Here is a 19,007-nt window from a genome sequence, read left to right as displayed (position 1 = left end):
TATAGAATTATATGGCTGGTCACAAATTATTCAATCCTATTCATTTATCACCAATATCTCTGGGAAAAGCTAAAATTGCTCTTTCTCATACAATTGTGCTGCTGGATTAAGGTTTTTATTCTTTAGGAATTAAGACTGCTTTTACAGTAGGTATGATGTGAAGTTTCTTTATGAATTAAGACTGCAGTTAGGTATGAAGTGAAGTTTCTTTATGAATTACGACTGCAGTTGGGTATGAAGTTATGTTTCTTTATGAATTCAAACTGCAGTTAGGTATGAAGTTATGTTTCTTTATTGAATTGAGATTCTAATATTGGTAGGTTGTCACACACAGCAGTTTGCCAGATGTGGCTCAGGAGTGAAAAATTCTCCCCATCCATTGTCAATGCTAGGGGGGTGAAATGGACATATCTCGACGTAGGAATGTCACAGAGACAAGGAGTTTGGATATAAAGCCATCGACCTAATGAATGCAGCAATACCAAACATTACTACTCGCACGTGCGCGTGCACAGAGCCACAAAATGCATTAATTGGCGGAGGTCTGTGCTCTCTCAAGCACCATCTCGTTTCTGTTAAAGCAGAGGGCTGAGCATTTTCTTGTCAACAAATGTACACCTCTCTTTTTCAGACACAAGAGGGAGTCAGAGTGTAGGGAATAAGCCATTTCCTGTTTGTTCAAAGACAGCTCTTTGAGCTGCAGGAATCAAGAAATTAAGTTGACCATCTTTTGAATAAAGGCTCAAAACAAGTGTCAAAGACATTTTAGAGGACTATTTCGTAAATATGTTTGTGACAACCTTGGTAGCATGATCATTGATTGATTACTGCATGATTTAATGATGGATTATTAGAAAACAAGAAATATTGACCTGTAGGTCTACTGTATGTTACACCTTCAGAAGTAGATACTGTACAGTGGCACTTGGAAGTGTCCCCCATCCCCAACCCACGTTGACCATTTACATACCAACAAACCTGTGAGAAGGTATACATTTAACAGAATCAAAATTGACTGTGAAAACATATAAAATGTTATTGTACAGTAGGCTATATCAGTTGCACTTACTTTTTTTTTCTCTTAAGTCGTATACCGTCTTGGTTGCTTCTGTGTGTTTGTTTCCTGTACTGAAGTGATTGTCTACCTGCGCCAGTGTCCCTATAAGAAAATGAGGAATAGAACATCATAGTCTAGTTGATAATCAAGTTAATACAGTAAAAATGACAATTATACTACCAACCGTGACCCTAATTGCGTTGCTATATGTGTGGTATAAATACAGCTGAGTTGAGCTAACGTACTTGTGATTACCAGGTCACGAGTACAGCTACTGTTGGGTGAAGTTAAGGCATGCTAACACAGTACGTAAAACTGACGGGACACATTGGTGTAATTGTGGTAACTTTGCGACGGTACCAGCAGCGGACCTAGCTGACACCTAGCTGACACTTGCCTTTTCAGTCGCAAAATAACCAAAATAGCCGTCCTTAAGGACACTGTAAGGGAACGTAGCCGCCACTGCTGCTTAAATCCGTAACTACGATGTAATTAAATAACGTGACAATGTGGTTACATCAAAGTCCCAATCTGACTTTATTGGAAATGTGTCACAGTGGGTCAGTACTTAGGTTTTAAAATAAATTTTGAAGTCATACAGTTACAGAATTGTAATAATGAGGAGAAATCCTGCATGTCTGTTTTGTGTGTAATTTCTCATTTACAGTTAATATTAACACTAAATATTTGCAGTCTAGGCCTAATAAAAATAATGATAAAAAATATGCCTATGAATTCCTAATTTTGCAACCTAAATGTGAGCAATGAACGCTGAGCAGTGAACGTAGAATGCAAGGCATTGGGCTACTTTCTTAGGTGACAAAATTGAAGAACTAGACAAACAAGTTACACACTCTGGTACAGTAGGTGGCTGTATGCACATTAAAGTTGTTTGCGATCCGCCACTAAACCCAGCGAAGAAGAAGACGACGGGTTAAACTTCCGCTCCGTTTGAAACAGAAACGATGGAGAAAGACCAACACGCTGTCTTTGTCCCCGCGACAACACAGATCCTGTAAGTATCTCAATTTCAATGTATACATAGCTAGCTATGTATTTTGGTATCGTCCCAGATAAAACACCAACGTTATGTGCAAGCTACCCTTTTGTAATGATTATCTATATGCAGATGCTCTCTTTCCAATGTTAGCTAACTAGCTAACGTGATTAGCCTTTTTCTGTACATCATGGCTAGCTAAGTAGCCTACGTAAAATTACTCTGTCGCAATTATTGTTATAACTTTCGCTTTTGTGTAATTGTAGCTTAAATTATAATGTTGGCTTGGCAACTTGAGAATATTTCAGGTGTACACTATAACTTTTATGAAGTGTTGTCGTGGGCCATTGTTTCCTAATTACGGGCAATGGTGGAGTCTTCTCAAGTCTAGCAGGCTCGCGCGAGCTCCTGCACGTTCGTACTGTTTCATCGCATGGATTAAAATGCGATAATTAGCTTACTCATTGATTTCGCATTAACCCATGACACCGTTAGTATGTGTTTGTTTTTAGGCATTCATTTTTCCGAAGTTAATGTTAACAGAATACTAGAAGCCCCAACAACGGAGCTAGGCTAGCTAGCAGGATTTGTTATAGCAGCCATCTTGGCTTTTTTGGTTACAGCAGCCATCTTGGTGGATTTCATGTTACTCTTAACTGTTGAAATGGTTGCTCATTCTGTCAAACGGGTAAAGAATTGTGTACTACGTTTTCACTCACATACAAATCAAAATTTTGCATAATAGGTACTCATGATGTGGACTACTAATATAGTTTCTTGCAAAATCTATTTAATTACTGAGTGTGAAGGGTGGTAGACATGTTGCCCTGTTCCTCTAAATGTGTCAGAAATCACGTGGTCCTGTGGAGTGTGCATGTCAGCCAACGAGAGGGTCACTCACCCACTCTCTCTCTCTCTCTCCCTCTCTCCCCTCCCATGCTCTCAGTTGCCAACCTCCCAGTTCTTGTTTGAACTGAGCAAGAAGCAGGTGAGCGGGACAGGAAGAGGCGCTAAAACGGGGACAGGCGTCCTGGGACAGCACCACAGGCTCTGTGAGTCTTGTTCAGTTGAATGCCCTCATGAGTATTAACAGAAGAGCACCATATACATATGCACACATACACTCTAACATGTCGCTCTCTCCTCAGCTCAGCCCAATGGTCTCTGATGGTTCTGTCTGGCCAGCCCTTAGGTGGAGAAACACCTGATCATCAATATAGGCAGGCACACGTAAGTACAAATGCACATACGTTTCCATAGACGGGATAAACAAATGGGAATATTGATATTGAGTTAATGTTAGCGGTAGACATGTGAGATTCATAAGACGCATCACTGACGCCAGTGACGCCACAATATCAGGGAAATTGAGCAATTGCTTCCCTGTAGTGCAAACTTGCAAGATTCGCTCAGTTATTAACCCTTCTTGCCTTTTTTGTTGTTGGTTTTCTCTCTCCTCCTTCCTCTCTGTGCAGTTCTCCTGTGTGCTGAGCCGCTATCCCATGTATTGCCACTGCTGACAGGGTAGAGCTCAGCCCCATGCAGAAGTGAGTGATGAGGAGAGGGAAGATCATTTTCCCGTTTTTTTTCCCTCCAGTTTTAGGAACCGTCTCAAGAATGTGTTCCCCACTTTTATGCCTTTAAATCAGGGTTGGAGTATTCCAGGTGTGTGGCCATGGCCATGAACACCAGTAGAGGAGGGAACCAAGTGTCTCATTCTCTCTCCACAGTTGTGTGGTTGTAACCCCCCACTAGCTACATATTCATTCAATCTTTATTTAACCTCGTGAATCAATTGAGAGTAAGCTCTCATTTACAATGACGTATAATCACTCTATATTTGAACTTGTACTACAGGTGAGATAATCCTTTTTAATGGTCTCTCATTCGCTCTCCTAGCTGTGATGTTAGAGTTGTGCAAGACTTGGGTGTTCTCCTGCTCTGAGTGCCCATTCTCCTATACCTCCCAGATCTACCTCCACAAGCACATCAAGAGGAGCCATGACAACCTCTGTCTCTGCTGAGGAACACACAGAGCATTATAAAGTAGCCAGTGCCTTGGCGAAGGTGTTTGAGCAGCAGTCATCAATGGATTAACTCCCAAGACACAAGGAAGAGACAGCGCAACACACGCTATGACTCCAGTGACGAAGGTAATATAATAAAGTGCATTCAACAGTCCCAAAAGAGTACTACTTGAGTTGACTAATCTGAGCTTATTTACCTCTACTATATGTTACAGTGCCCAGGCAGCCGGTTGGCAGAACTCAGACCAGACCAGCTATGCCAGGTGCCAGAGCCGGAAGGCCTGCTCTGCCAGTTATCAATGCAGGTATCCATGCATGTTTGTGTTGGTGAAATGTCTATGCATATTTGCACACTTACAGTTAACTCAGGACTTTCTGAAGACTCATGTACTCAGTTCACTAATTCGCTCATCTCACATCTCACTACTCGGCAGTAGATGTTCATCGCCCGGGTCCTTTGAGCCAAGGCGCTGTGAGCCCAGGCCCTTCAGCCCTTCAGACGTCCAGGCACGAGCAGCATGCATCAGCGATTAGCACCCCGGCCAGACCAGGTCAGGGTATGACATGTCTCATGTCGAGTTGATTCTTCCCCTTATGCCAGAATCACTACGCCGCCAGAACCATAGTTTCCTGCTCATCCCTTTATCCTCTGGTTTTCAGGTAGTTCTCTGATGCCATCGCCTGTGACACCAACAGCTCCAGCAGTGTTGCCATCAAGCTCTGCAGATGCTGGTATGCTGAATTTTGTGAACTACTTTGTGCTGCATGTAGGGATATAATTTGAGCTGAATATCCATTATGGGACCGTACAATTACTTATAACCACATCTGTGTTTAATATCCAGACTTCCAGAGGATGATGTGTCAGCAGTTCTCCAGCGTCATGCAGAGTCTGAGGGAGATGGCACAGACAATGATGAGGCTGGAGCAGAGGCTGGAGCAGAGACTGTCCGGCGAGTCTGCAGACAGCTATCGGGGAGCAGTACTGGATGACCTGCACCCTGCTAAAACGGAGGAGGAGCTGCTGGTCTTGGAGGAGCAGCTGAAGGACAAGGATCATCAAAGGAAGATGGTGAGTAACTTCAGGGCAGAACTTTGTTCCTTATTTTTGCAGGGAAGTGTTAAGGAAATGTAAAAGTAAATGATTGTCTTTATGTTTTGCAGACACGATATCTGAGTTCCATTGGCGGCAAAGATCTGCCAGATGTGGTCCGGCGGGTGCTGTCAGCCATTGCCATACACAGAGTGTAGTGTGTCTACAGCATCCATGGGAAGAGGGGGAAGAAGCCTCTGAAGAATATGACCCTCTACAATGTCATATTACGTAAGGGATTGTTCATATTTTCGCAAAATAATACATTGTCTTTGCTTCATGCCATGTGCATTGAAACCATTCCCTTTTTGGTTAAAAGGTGCAGTTATGGCCTGTAAGCCAAGCACCACTGTGACGGAGGTGTCTGCCCAGCTGCAGGAGATGCTGAAACATGCCCCTGCTCGATGCAAAAAGGTATGTGATGTCAGGCAGTTACTTTTCTCGTATCCAGTGACATGGCACGCTTCCAATGAACGTATGCGACTTGCTTTTACAGCCATTTCATTATGTCCTTAGGCATCTGCTCCAGCCCAGCTGACCTCCCCAGCCCAGCCCCTGACCGCAGCTCCAGCCCTGACCACAGTGGAGTATTCAGATGAGGATGACCTCTTCAGCCCAGACCCTCGATTCAGATGTGGGTGACCCCCAGCCCAGCCCGTCTCCCTAAACCTGCCTTTCCAGCCTGCCAGGATGGATGCCTTTTTTGTAAATAGGTTTTGTAAATTTTAACCTTTTTTTTGTGGGATACAACGGTCTGTTCCCGGTCTGCCTGCCACAGAATGCACACTTTGTTTCATTTTTGTTTTTAGAACTTTTGCAATTGTCAGATAATGGGTTGCTAGCCAGAGCTTGTACATACTTTTTTTTGCTTTTCTGACTATGCGTAATGTGACAGACCGTAAACCTCATCCTTGTAAATATGTATACTTTTAATTTGTAATGTACTTTGTGTAATAAAATGTTCTAAACTGTTAATGGTGTTCAGTCTTATATTGGTTTGTATCATAATGCTTGCTGCTATATCCCCATATAGCATTAATTCGTTTTTGTACTGGTAAATGCTAAATATAGCCAGTGGTACTGCGAATGCTAAATATAGCCAGTGGTCAATAAGTGACCATATTTGCACCGTGCGAAAAAGACGTGCAGACCAAGTCATATAAATACCTGTAAATCTAGTGTCAGCCAAGTGAGTTTATAACGGAAGTTCCTGCCCACGTGATCACGTGCGTTCTTTGCACGCGGCCGCAACTTCTGAATGACGTGTCGTTCTAACGTAGCGGCTACTAATCAAGCCCCCAGGATCAGCTTGGCGCATTGAAGCCACCATGGGCTTTCAGGCCAAGCTCGGTATTGCAAGTCACGTGACGGCATGCGGCCCAAGACCCTTATTTCCCATGGTTTGTGGATTAGGATAGATAGGGCTAGAAAAGGAAAACAAAATTTTTCTGGGTATCATTCAGCATCAGAGACCAATCTAATCAATATAAACTTTTAATTCAATGGAGTTTTTTTGTTTTTGAAGCCACCAATACCTGTATCGAGCCCATTTGAAACATGTGCTGTGAACGAGCCTCGGGACGCTGGTCGCGCGTTCATGAGTCCTGCGAGCTCGGCGGAAAACCCGTCACCATAGGAAGACCCGCCCTACTCTGCCTCTGATTGGATAGAAAGTCATATGTAATGACGTCGGCTAACATTTGCTATGCTTTTAGCAATGAAGCTGCTATGATCATGCTAATCATAGATATGAACGTATGTCTATGATGCAAATGATCATGACATGTGGTTACTTTAGGACATCGTTGGAAAAGATCTAGAGGGTAAGTGGGTCAATGTTGAATAACTTAGCTAACATTATATAATGTTACATTTCTTTATATTAACGTCAACTATATTGAAAGGCTAGGTAGCTATGCTAACGGTAGCTAATGCTAACGGCTTAGGGTTAACGTTAGTTAATGCTAACGTTACACTCGGAGGTCTCAGATGTATTTCAATTTTAACAATGTTGAGCATGCTCAATGTGACATTGTTCATACATTGATTACAGTCTGTAATCTTGTATGGCGTTATTTAGCTATAGTGGGCTGATGCTTGCTGCTGCTACTATAGCATTTGCCACATTATACATCAAATTAATCAAGCATGGTTAGTGTTATTACCTGAAGGCATTATTACCATTGCAAGTAAGCATGCCATGTATATGCCATGCCTGAAAATCAAATTAATATTGTGATTCTTCCCCATCATAGCTCATTGTACACTGATATAATCATTCTCCTTGCTTTTGCTAATACTCATCTCTTTTATCAAACTTTATGCTAGGAAATAAATCTGGCTGTGATTCGTCACTAGTGCTCATCCAGGCTGTTGTCATCTCCCGCCTGGACTCCTGCAACTCCCTACTTGCTGCCACCCTGCAGCATTGGCCATCAGACTCCTGGAGAAAGCTGCTGCTGACCTGGTGTTCAACAGCCCCATGCTCTTCCACACAACTTCCCTACTCCGTTCTCAGCACTGGCTCCCTGCGCTGTCCCATCCAGGGAGGGGGGTATAATTATTGGACAGGATACCCGACCATCATCCTCAGTGTTGATTGAGAGCTTGTGGTGGCTGTTTGTTGGTCTCTCCCCAGGTCAACCTAATGAGACCCTCCTTCATCTTCTTCCACAAGATAGACCGGCTGGCCCCAGTACACTCCAGCAGACAGGACCAGATACACAGGTGAGGCCTGTCTGTCACGGAGCCTCCGCCTCCGGTGTAACTCGGTTCTTCAGCTTGGCTGCGTACTTGATTGATGTTGGACATGGGCGATTGGAACTAAACTAACCTTGCGTTGCATTTGTCTCTCTCTCTCTCTCTCTCTCTCTGGCTCTATCGTGTCCACTCTGCTGGTGCTGATGGATGGGTTGGACAGTCAAAGGGAGCCAGTGGTCCAGTTCCTGTTCATGCTTGGTTGTTGCCTACTCACCTTCCCATCTCCTGCATCACCTGCCACCTGTCTCCGCTCTGCCCAGCTGCACCTCATCCCTCATTACTCTTCATCCTCATTAATACCAGTCAATTTCCCTTGGTTCTCTGTAAGATCATCCAGTCATCTACCTAGTCTGTTCAGCTCTTCTGTCTGCCATATTTTGAAGTTGTTTATTGAAATTGAGTTAAAGTAGTTTGTATGGGTCAAGCATCCTCCAGTTTTTATGACTCAAGATTTGTTTACTGCCATGTATATGGTTCACACATACTAGGTCAAGCATCCTCCAGTTTGTATGACTCAAGATTTGTTTACTGCCATGTATATGGTTCACACATACTAGAAATTTGACTAGGGTTAAGGCATACACTGTTGTAGACACAGGACTGGGAGCAGGACAGGACAGTGCAAAGACATGACAGTTTTCTTGCATGTCAAGTTGGTCAGTTGGTGACATGTTTTTAATTGTTGTTTTTTGATCACTGTCTTTGTGATATTTTCTGATGACCAAGCCTTTGATCTAAGCAGAGCCTTAGCACATTATGGAGGAACCATGTCCCTTTCTTTTACCGATCCCTGAGAGCAAGACCTGTGAATGTCCTGAACAGTGTGGTGGCCACATTTGTTGGGAATTTGGGTGGAAACAGTGTGGAACATCATTGCATAGTTTGACTGCCATTTCATACCAACATTAAGAGAAAGTGGAGAAGTAGGCTATACCTTGTAAAAAAAATCATCAATAGAAAATACTATAGGTGTGCAATTCGTTTGTACAGTCTGGTAGTTAAATGGTTAAAAATGGGCAAGCAATAACATTGGAGGGAAATGTATACTGACACCGATGATTGTTTCAGAAATGGTCTGAGACAAAATAATGAAATGTTATACATCAGTATTGTGAAACACTGAAAATATTTTAATGACTGATGAGGAGAGAGGAAACAGTCCAAGTTAATCAATAATAACTAGGCTCACTATGAACAGTGTGTATTATTGGCTCTGTTCTGACATCAGTGCACAGTTCATTCCACCACTGTGAGGCCAGGACAGAAAAGAGCCATGGCCGTTACAATCTGCCATAGGGGGGCTTGGAGCAACTGGGGAACCAATCACCTCAAGGCAGCAGAGCTTGACCACAGCCTGGAGGTAGGAGGGAGCTGTTCATTTGCCCTGTAGGCTTGCACCACAGTCCTAAACTGGATGGGACAGCGCAGGGAGCCAGTGCTGAGAACGGAGTAGGGAAGTTGTGTGGAAGAGCATGGGGCTGTTGAACACCAGGTCAGCAGCAGCTTTCTCCAGGAGTCTGATGGCCAATGCTGCAGGATGGCAGCAAGTAGGGAGTTGCAGGAGTCCAGGCGGGAGATGACAACAGCCTGGATGAGCACTAGTGACGAATCACAGCCAGATTTATTTCCTAGCATAAAGTTTGATAAAAGAGATGAGTATTAGCAAAAGCAAGGAGAATGATTATATCAGTGTACAATGAGCTATGATGGGGAGGAATCACAATATTAATTTGATTTTCAGGCATGGCATATACATGGCATGCTTACTTGCAATGGTAATAATGCCTTCAGGTAATAACAATAACCATGCTTGATTAATTTGATGTATAATGTGGCAAATGCTATAGTAGCAGCAGCAAGCATCAGCCCACTATAGCTAAATAACGCCATACAAGATTACAGACTGTAATCAATGTTTGAACAATGTCACATTGAGCATGCTCAACATTGTTGAAATTGAAATACATCTGAGACCTCCGAGTGTAACGTTAGCATTAACTAACGTTAACCCAAAGCCGTTAGCATTAGCTACCGTTAGCATAGCTGCCTAGCCTTTCAATATAGTTGACGTTAATATAAAGAAATGTAACATTATATAATGTTAGCTAAGTTATTCAACATTGACCCACTTACCCTCTAGATCTTTTCCAAAGATGTCCTAAAGTAACCACATGTCATGATAATTTGCATCATAGACATACGTTCATATCTATGATTAGCATGATCATAGCAGCTTCATTGCTAAAAGCATAGCAAATGTTAGACGACGTCATTACATATGACTTTCTATCCAATCAGAGGCAGAGTAGGGCGGGTCTTCCTATGGTGACGGGTTTTCCGCCGAGCTCGCAGGACTCATGAACGCGCGACCAGCGTCCCCAGGCTCGTTCACAGCACATGTTTCAAATGGGCTCGATACAGGTATTGGTGGCTTCAAAAACAACAAAAAAACATTGAATTAAAAGTTTATATTGATTAGATTGGTCTCTGATGCTGAATGATACCCAGAAAAATGTTGTTTTCCTTTTCTAGCCCTATCTATCCTAATCCACAAACCATGGGAAATAAGGGTCTTGGGCCGCATCCCTTCACGTGACTTGCAATACCGAGCTTTGGCCACTACGTCAAATGGCTTCATGCGCCGGTGAGCAACTTTCATTGAAATGAATAGGCAGCCATTTTCAATGCCGTCTCTTATACCTCCATGCTACTAATCGGCAGATCTCGCGTTTCCGTAAATGGCCGCGTAATTTCCGCACGTGGCGCAGATTAATCGTCACCTATTGGCCGTATGTAGAACGTTTGCGCAACCTGCGTGTGTAATGGTGCGTTCGTTTGTGGTCTGAGGTGGCAAGTCGCAAGTGGCAAAATACCTACCTCCGACCTGTGTGCATTCGAGCTATATACCATTATATCACAGTTCCCTAGTTATATCTAGTGCATTCCAGCAACTGGGGGCTGAGAAACATATCCGAATTTGCGACAAGGAAGTGCGAGTTCATGAGGTGTTTTATTTAATCATTCCTAGTAGCAAGTCGCAATTTGCCACCTCCCAGTTATAAACGAATGCACCATTAGTAGGGTAGCAGACGCTTTTATCCAAAGCGACTTAGGCTACAATAATTGCATTTAATGTAGGAAATGCCAATGTAGGCTACTAGGCTACTTGCCAGAACTCACAAGTGCATCTCCTTTCTAGAACAAGTGGCTAAGAGCATGAAGGCGAAGTAGAAGAATAGCAATCTAAAATACAATAGTGCTTAAGAGGGTGGATCGTTGTAGTAGGCTACTTCTTGAAGAGATGAGTTTTGAGCCTGAGACGAAAGATGGCCAGCGATTGCTGTCGTCAGTGGGCAGTTCATTCCATCCCTGCGGGGCGAGGACAGAGAAGAGTCGTGACCGTGTCGATCGACCGCAGGGGCCTCGGATGACGGGGCAGCCAGTCGCTCCGAGGTGGGAGAGCGTATCGGTCGGGAGGGGGTGTAGGGTTTGACCATGGCCTGGAGGTAGGAGGGGGCTGTTCCTTTCATGCCAAAAACAAATACCCAAATTAACCAGGCAAATTATAGCCTACTGTACATCCAAATTTGAAGATAACAATTTGTGTAGCTATTTCGATGCTTAAAGTCAAGAATAAGCAGACAGAGACAAGCAGTGATCTGATAACATTGATTGAGGCTATCAAGGAAAATCCTTTTTTTGTCTATAATTTAGGCTACCATAAGCATTTATGCATTATAATAATAAACGTTATTTTTTATTATAAAAATAAAGTTTACATTGATGACCATGTGATACGTTTCAATCGCTAAATAGTAGGCCTATATATTCTGCTAAAATTTGAAAAATGGTGTAGGCTATAGCCTATATGGAACTGATAGGCTGTTGGAGCCTGTGTTTAATCGTTTTGAATCATATTGCACTTTAATAAGTCTACCAAATAGGCTATAGCCTGTAGCTACTTATTGTAAACAAACTAGGCCTATTTCACCTTGCTGTTTTAGCGCACATAGGCCTACTGGTTATTTAATAACAATGAATATGACACGCAATAATATGCGGCAGTAGTTATGGCATAAAAACAATCCAACAATGAAACGAAAACATCTTCATTGTAGCTGTAACAAAGTTGTTAACGGGAGACACTACAGTCAAAATTGTTTTTTCTTCCCAACTTCATAATTTTTTGTTATATTCTTCTACTATAACATGTATAGCCTACTATCACTATATATTAACAGAAGAGATGGCGAGACTTGATTAAAAACTGCTATTTTTCAAATTGTTGTACCTGTGAAATAAGCATATGAATTGATCATGCTTATCTTTATCAGCCATTTTCTTAAAATTAGCCTATGTTTTTTCACGTCACTCGGTATCTGCTATCTCAACTTCCAGGGCAGGTGCATTCACTAAACGTTACATAATGATTCTCAGATGTATTCTGCAATTATTTACAGCTGGAATTGTGAATATCTTGTTGTCTTTTCATTTTAGGTTGCATTTCCTGTCTAAAAATACCCAAAAAAGTATTTTGAATGGGTCTATGCAGTCTTTTTTCAATATCTTTTGAAAATAAGCTTGTATTCACAAACCCCGCTGTAAATATTTAAGTTTTTAGTAGGCTTTATTGTCAAAACAAAAGTAAAACTTTAAACCTGACTTTATCCATTGTTTAGATAGTAGGTAACCTACCGAAATATATGCAAATTTACGCATATTTAATGAGTTATTGCCTAATTTGCATACCTTAACTTTTTTGAGAGAGAATGTGCAATACAAAAAACATTTCTCTTGATGTGAAGATTAAACTGGTAAAAATTCATGAGGATATCTTTGAAGGAAAAAAAAAATCATATTAATCTGTAGTGTCTCCCCTTAATTCAGCCTGTGGCGGTAGGCTATAGTATGCATCAGTGAGTGTAGCCTATTCCTGAAACATACCGAGCAGTCAGCCTTCAGGGCAGTTAATGTAGTCTGGAAGGTTAAGGTCAAGAGGAAATCAAGCATGCGGCACTGGTACCGCCTAATTTCTGATCCTGGCTAAATAAATAGCCAGTATCGCCGTTGATCAAAGAGTTCATGTTCTGGAAGATATAGCCTACATGCTTATTTTGTGGTGAGTTATGCTTTTCTGGCCATTTGTTGGATAAACAGAACACAACGGACAAGGAGAAATGAATGGTAGGCTAGGCTTGTAGAAATCGTCACTGGCCTATGAAATAATTTCGTAGAATTGAAATTGTCCTTCAATACAAACGTTTAAACAATAGGACTTCTGGTCAAAATGTCATTACATATCGTATGCACATAATTAGGCAGCTAGCTATTGAGGTAGGCCTATGTTTAAGGTCAGAGCTACCTAAATGGCATTTTCATACAGTGTATACAGTGGCATCACGTGCATGCGATGCTTCAAAGCTCCATCCATGAGCAGCAGCTCTCTGATTGGCATGCAGCCTCGAGCGAGGTCCCTGCATGGTCATATAGTCCAGGGGAACAGGTCCCCTTCTACCACTCAGAAACTTGTTTCAGGTAACAGTCTGGAATAGACATTATAAGACACACCACCGGACGAGTGGAATCGTCCTTTATCAGTTGATGCCTTGGTAAGGCATTGCGCTTTTACGCGCGTAGCCTAGCCGATAAATCTTTCTGGAACCTCGCAGACATGATGGAAAAACTGAAACAGCAGCATGGCCCGGCCCGGCCAGCCCGGAGAGCGAGGGGGGGGGGCGTGCAGGTCCCCGCGGCACGACAGCCCGACTCCCATGGTGGGTCGTGTCGGTGGGAAGAAGGGGCTGGCAGAGGAGACACAGGAAAACACGACGGCGGCGTCGGTGGATTCCCCGGGGAGTGAAAGGAAGGGGGATGTGTCCTTGGGGAGCCCTGCAGCGGGACTGTCATTATGAATGGGGTTACCAGGGAAACGGCGTACGCCAGCGAGCTCAAAAAGGAAGTGCCGGTTATCGACGTGACCACGAGAGGAGGAGGGACTGCGGATATAAAAGTCAGGGTGCACACGGCAGACGGAATCCACAAGGTGCAGACGACCGAGCTGTGTAGACCGCCGGCACCCCTGCCTCTTCTGCCGACCCGGGACCCTCGGAGTGAATGGTGCAGCTGAACCCGCCCGCGTCCCCTCTACCTGCACGAGCGATGCTGTACAGTAATGTTGCGCAAGCGCTCGCGGGCATAAACAGGTAAGAAATACGCACTTGTATTTATTTTGTATATTATTTTGAGTAGACTATTCCTCACCCAACTCAATGTTTTGATATGCCACATATGGTCATATTATTTGTAGCCTACCTACATTACATCACTTGCTTTCGTTTTTATTTTCAATATTGATTGTCATTAGGCCTATTCCTTATCATGAGGCTAATAATTTTTAGGCTATTACTGACCGGTAATTGAAATGACATGATAGAACCTGAATTAGGGCACTCATTTGTTTTACCTGGCTGTCGTGATTTAATTGAACTGCAACATATCAAAACACAGATTATATAGCCTACTAATTTTGATATAACAAATCAGATCAAGTTCTCATCTGTAAGCTGTCTACGCATTCTCTCTCCAAACCAGTTGGCATTATATTATTATGGTCTATTACGAGCACCACTGTGCATGTGAAATTAAAACGTGAAACACCGTAAATAAGCGATATCTCAGACAGCGTGGGAAATTTCAATTGCCGATGTTGATCCCGAATTTATCCCATGTCATTCTTTCTGCAGTGGCTTTGGGGACGAGTCGGAACAGTGCGGCATGTACCCCAGCAATAGGATGAAACTTCGACCCGCACCGTATGAGGTGGAATTCAAGGATGGTAGGAGCATTTTAAATCTTAGTTGGTAAACCTCTCGGGCTTTATTTTGTTTTCAAATGTTCTATACTCATAGCGTCCAGAGCCCTGGGGTGCAAAGTGTTGTCACTCAGCAAGAGAAGACCAGGCAGGGTGGAGGAGAGGTACGAGGGAGGAGAAGGAGAAGACAGGTACCAGGCAGGGTGGAGGAGAGGGGGAGGGATGGAGGGGAAGATAGGAGCAAGAGGAGAGGTAAGCAGGGGAGCAGGTCTGGTGGGAGGAACTCTGAAACTGTCTTTTTGAGAAAAAGACTAAGCTGTCCATAAAAATGCAAATACACGGTGGAGGGCTTCCCGCTCGCCTGCCAGGAACATAGGATTAACAACACAGTGTGAGTCAAAGATGCAGGTGGCTGTTCTTCCTACATGAAGTTGGAATCAACATTACACACTAGATCCTGCAATAGATTGGCTTTTAAGGAAGATCCTCACAGTTATATAAATGTGCCAGTTTATTGAAATTATTACCCATAAGGATTCGATGTTAACAATTAATTTATGAATGCTAATGTATCTGTGCTTATAAACACCTTGACTAATACATGGTGACCGTGACTTAGGTATCACATGAGTTGATGAAATGGTGTGGTAGGAAGCATAACTCAGCCAGGGTGTTCTGGCACCAGCCATTTGCACTTAGAAGAACTGCTTCACAGGGAGAGGCAGCCATGTCTCATCGGTTACACTGCCTCCAAACCCAACAATGGCTGCTATTCTGGGAGTTGGTGTGAGGGCTGGTATTCTGGGAGATTTCAGGGCTGGTATTCTGTTAGGTGATTTCAGGGCTGGTATTCTGTTAGTTGATTTCAGGGCTGGTATTCTGTTAGTTGATTTCAGGGCTGTTTGAGACGATGAACTACATCCTCTCCACATACTGTATAATGTTACCATATAAAAGAGAGAATATGATTAATTAATTATTTAGCTCATTTCAATTTTAAAACATAGGTGAATATATAGAACTCTTAACACTTTTCAGGTCAGAAAGAACTGTTTATAGTTCTAAATAGCACCTTATGGAGCTGAAAAGGGTTCTCTTTGGAACCTCAGGGTTCTCTATAGAACATTTTTTAGAGGGTTCACCCATTGTGTCTAAATAGCACCCTTGTGTTTGTAGAGAGTTTACAGTAACTATATGCCGGAAGTCAGGAACCAAGACTACCTGACTTGACGCCATCTCCTCTCCTCTCACTATAGGCTCGCAGCCCAAGATCGTGCGCCGGATCTTCACCAATAGTCGCGAGCGCTGGCGTCAGCAGAACGTCAACGGGGAGTTCGCCGAGCTCCGCAAGCTGATCCCCACCCACCCCCCCGACAAGAAGCTGAGCAAGAACGAGATCCTGCGTCTGGCCATGAAGTACATCAACTTCCTGGCCAAGCTCCTGCACGACCAGGACGACGTGCTGGGGGGCGTGGAGAGCACCAGGGGGCCGCGCGGCCGTGAGGGCCCAGAGGAGAGACTGGTCCGAGAGGAGCTCCTTCAGGACATGCTGTCACCCAACTCCAGCTGTGGGAGCCTCCTGGATGGGGATGGGAGTCCCGACAGCTTCACTGAGGACTCGTCTGTAGATTGTCGCCCACCCATCGCTAGAAGACTCCACCATCCCTCCAGGCTGCATCTGGATGGTGCCCACCAGAGATGATCCACCATTTTGGATCAGTGGTGGGGGTGGGAGACTGAGGGAGGCGTGGCAGGAATAAGGCCAACAGTGTATGGTATATGGATTGTGCAGCATACAGCACATTCAAATGTGTATAAATGAGCTCATTCTCCTTCTGAGTTCTCTGGTGGAGGTCCTTCATCCTAGCTGTTGTTGTAAGCAGCTGATGGAATGGGAGTCTTGAACGTCTAAAAATGGATTCTGGAATGCATAAAACAAGGCCGATACAAAAGTCTGAAAAAGGCATGGATTAGAATAAGGTACCATTAATGCCGAATCCTGAGGTATAGGCCATACTGCTTGAAGAACTGTTATGTTTCCTTCTTTGAGCCACCCAAAATCAAATTTGGTTGCTGCTTTAATTCATTGTTCGTCTCAAAAAAAAAAATTGTTCTAGTAATAATGTTCTCATGTCAAAGCATCAGAGATAAGTGATGCTGAGCTGAAATGGTATGAGATCGCTGTATGGTTGCTTCTGCAAAGAAACACACAGAAGTGTACAAGGTAATGTGATATTCACATAAACCCCTTATTACAATGACAGTATACAAAATATAATTTAGGAGAATGTTTATGTAAAAGATACACACACACTGACTAAATTAACAAACAAGTCAGCAATTACAGTAAAAGAAACCAATGGTATTTGCATATTTGTCTGTTTGAATATCGAGTTAGTTTTGCTTGCAGTAGAAGATTTAAAGGCATTCTGACCATTGTGCACATACTAACCGGACTGGTAAATCTGTTACAGTGAAAAGAACAAAAAATATTTTAGTTTTTTGTGATACACTTACATAATTGATAATCTTTCCCTCCATAATTAATTTGTTTTGCTGCCTCATCTCAACATCCCATAATGATATGAAATAATACTCATCAGTAAGTGTTTTATCACTGTATTAATATGATATATGATTAAGACTTCTGCTTTTTCAGCAGACTACTGAGTAACCAGAACTGGTACCTTTAATTATTGGATGTCTTAAGCAAAAAAAGTGTTATTTTATTGTGATGTTTGGTAGAAAAAACCTTTGTTGTAAGGTGATGATGGATATATCTGTTATATATCTGTTATGTATATATGCAGCACTCAGAACTTTATAAAACCACTGAATAAAAAGAATGACAATTCCTGACAAACGTGTGTATTGAAATTGTATTCTTATCTCATATAACACCAGATTTGTTCTCAGTAACACCAGGGTATCTGTTCTGATTGGCAAAATCAATGTCATTCTACAGTATGTACTGTGGGATTGCTATATCAACTTAACATCCCATTATTTCTTTTATTTTTATTTTTTAAATTGACAATTCAATTCTGAGAAATCAGACTGGATCTAAACAGTAACTATCTGCATGAAAGCATCATACTGATTTTAGGTATTTTAGTTCAGAAGTAGATTAATTCACAGAACAGGAAGGAGAATAAAATGATCAACTGGTTGGGTTGTCAACAAATAAGAAATTAATTGAATCAATTTATATGTAATTTGAGGAAACTGCTAATTTGTATGAAGCAAAAGTAAGATTAGTTTAGAGCTGTTTTTACTTTCTTTCACAATTGATCCCAACCATGACCAGCATCATTATATGCCTGAATCCTCAGTTGCCACTACCTTGAAATATCAAATTATTTTTTAAAGGTGCCACCCAAAATAAGGTTCACAGAACCCCTGTAACCTCCATTTCCCCATCATGAACAGGTCAATGGTGTAACCCTAGGGAGTAGTTAATCATTCTGTTCTCTCTATTATGATTGGACATGGAACTGATGAGTGATAACAATCTTCGCCAATCAAAAGGCCATCGGAGATGCTGGCAGGTCCCACAGGAGTGTTTGTATGTGTGATAGTGGCTCACCTCCCGTTCCCAACGCAGTCAGTATCACGGTGTCGTCATCACACACACACACACACACACACACACACACACACACACACACACACACACACACACACACACACACACACACACACAGAGAGAGAGAGAAACGGTTGTTAATGAAACTTAATATTGCCTGACTCCAAATTACTAACGTTTTGACTTTTTGATGGAAAAATCTAATATCCCCAAATTTTCAGAAATAAACACTGAAATGTCAACTTCAAGTTGAGAGTCCTTCATATTGCATATTACAGGACACACAATGACACAAACATAGTAGGACACCATTACAAAATATTTGTCCAAAATGTGTCTTCACACAGAAGAAGGCTCGTCATTAGGATTAAGGGACTGGAATGTGCTTTGGTTCCCATCAGACTGTGTTGTCTCTAGGGTTGTCTATTAGCAGCACTGTCTGGCCCTTAAAGGAGTAACATGGTGGTTGAATGTGACACTTGCCAGTTGTCTTTAGGCAACAACAAAACAAATGTGCATTCTGTTTTCTTATTAGGCTATTATTCAGTATAAAACATATTTTTCTAATCCTAAATTTCCCACTATAAAAGTTCACCCAAACTGTCTGGGCGTGGTAATGAAAACAGTAAATTAGCTACAATTGACAGACTGTGCCCCCACTTACCACACATTGTTC

The 19,007-nt window shown here is 42.5% G+C and overlaps 1 protein-coding gene across 1 annotated transcript; it reads left to right on the top strand.

The window, feature by feature from the left end:
- Nucleotides 1-13,630: 13,630 nt before the first annotated feature.
- On the top strand, nt 13,631-16,447 carry LOC311329587 (T-cell acute lymphocytic leukemia protein 1 homolog; the record flags this gene model as incomplete). Its single annotated transcript, XM_084461462.1, is given in 5 exon segments — nt 13,631-13,813; nt 13,816-14,044; nt 14,047-14,137; nt 14,678-14,769; nt 16,002-16,447. Coding segments are annotated over 5 exon segments (1,041 nt in total).
- Nucleotides 16,448-19,007: the final 2,560 nt, after the last annotated feature.

The sequence above is a fragment of the Borostomias antarcticus genome (assembly GCF_949987555.1).
Source record: "Borostomias antarcticus genome assembly, chromosome: 2".
NCBI classification, from domain to species: Eukaryota; Metazoa; Chordata; class Actinopteri; order Stomiiformes; family Stomiidae; genus Borostomias; species Borostomias antarcticus.
The sequence above is the reverse complement of the archived record's forward strand: the minus strand, read 5'-3'. Positions and strand labels throughout refer to the sequence as shown.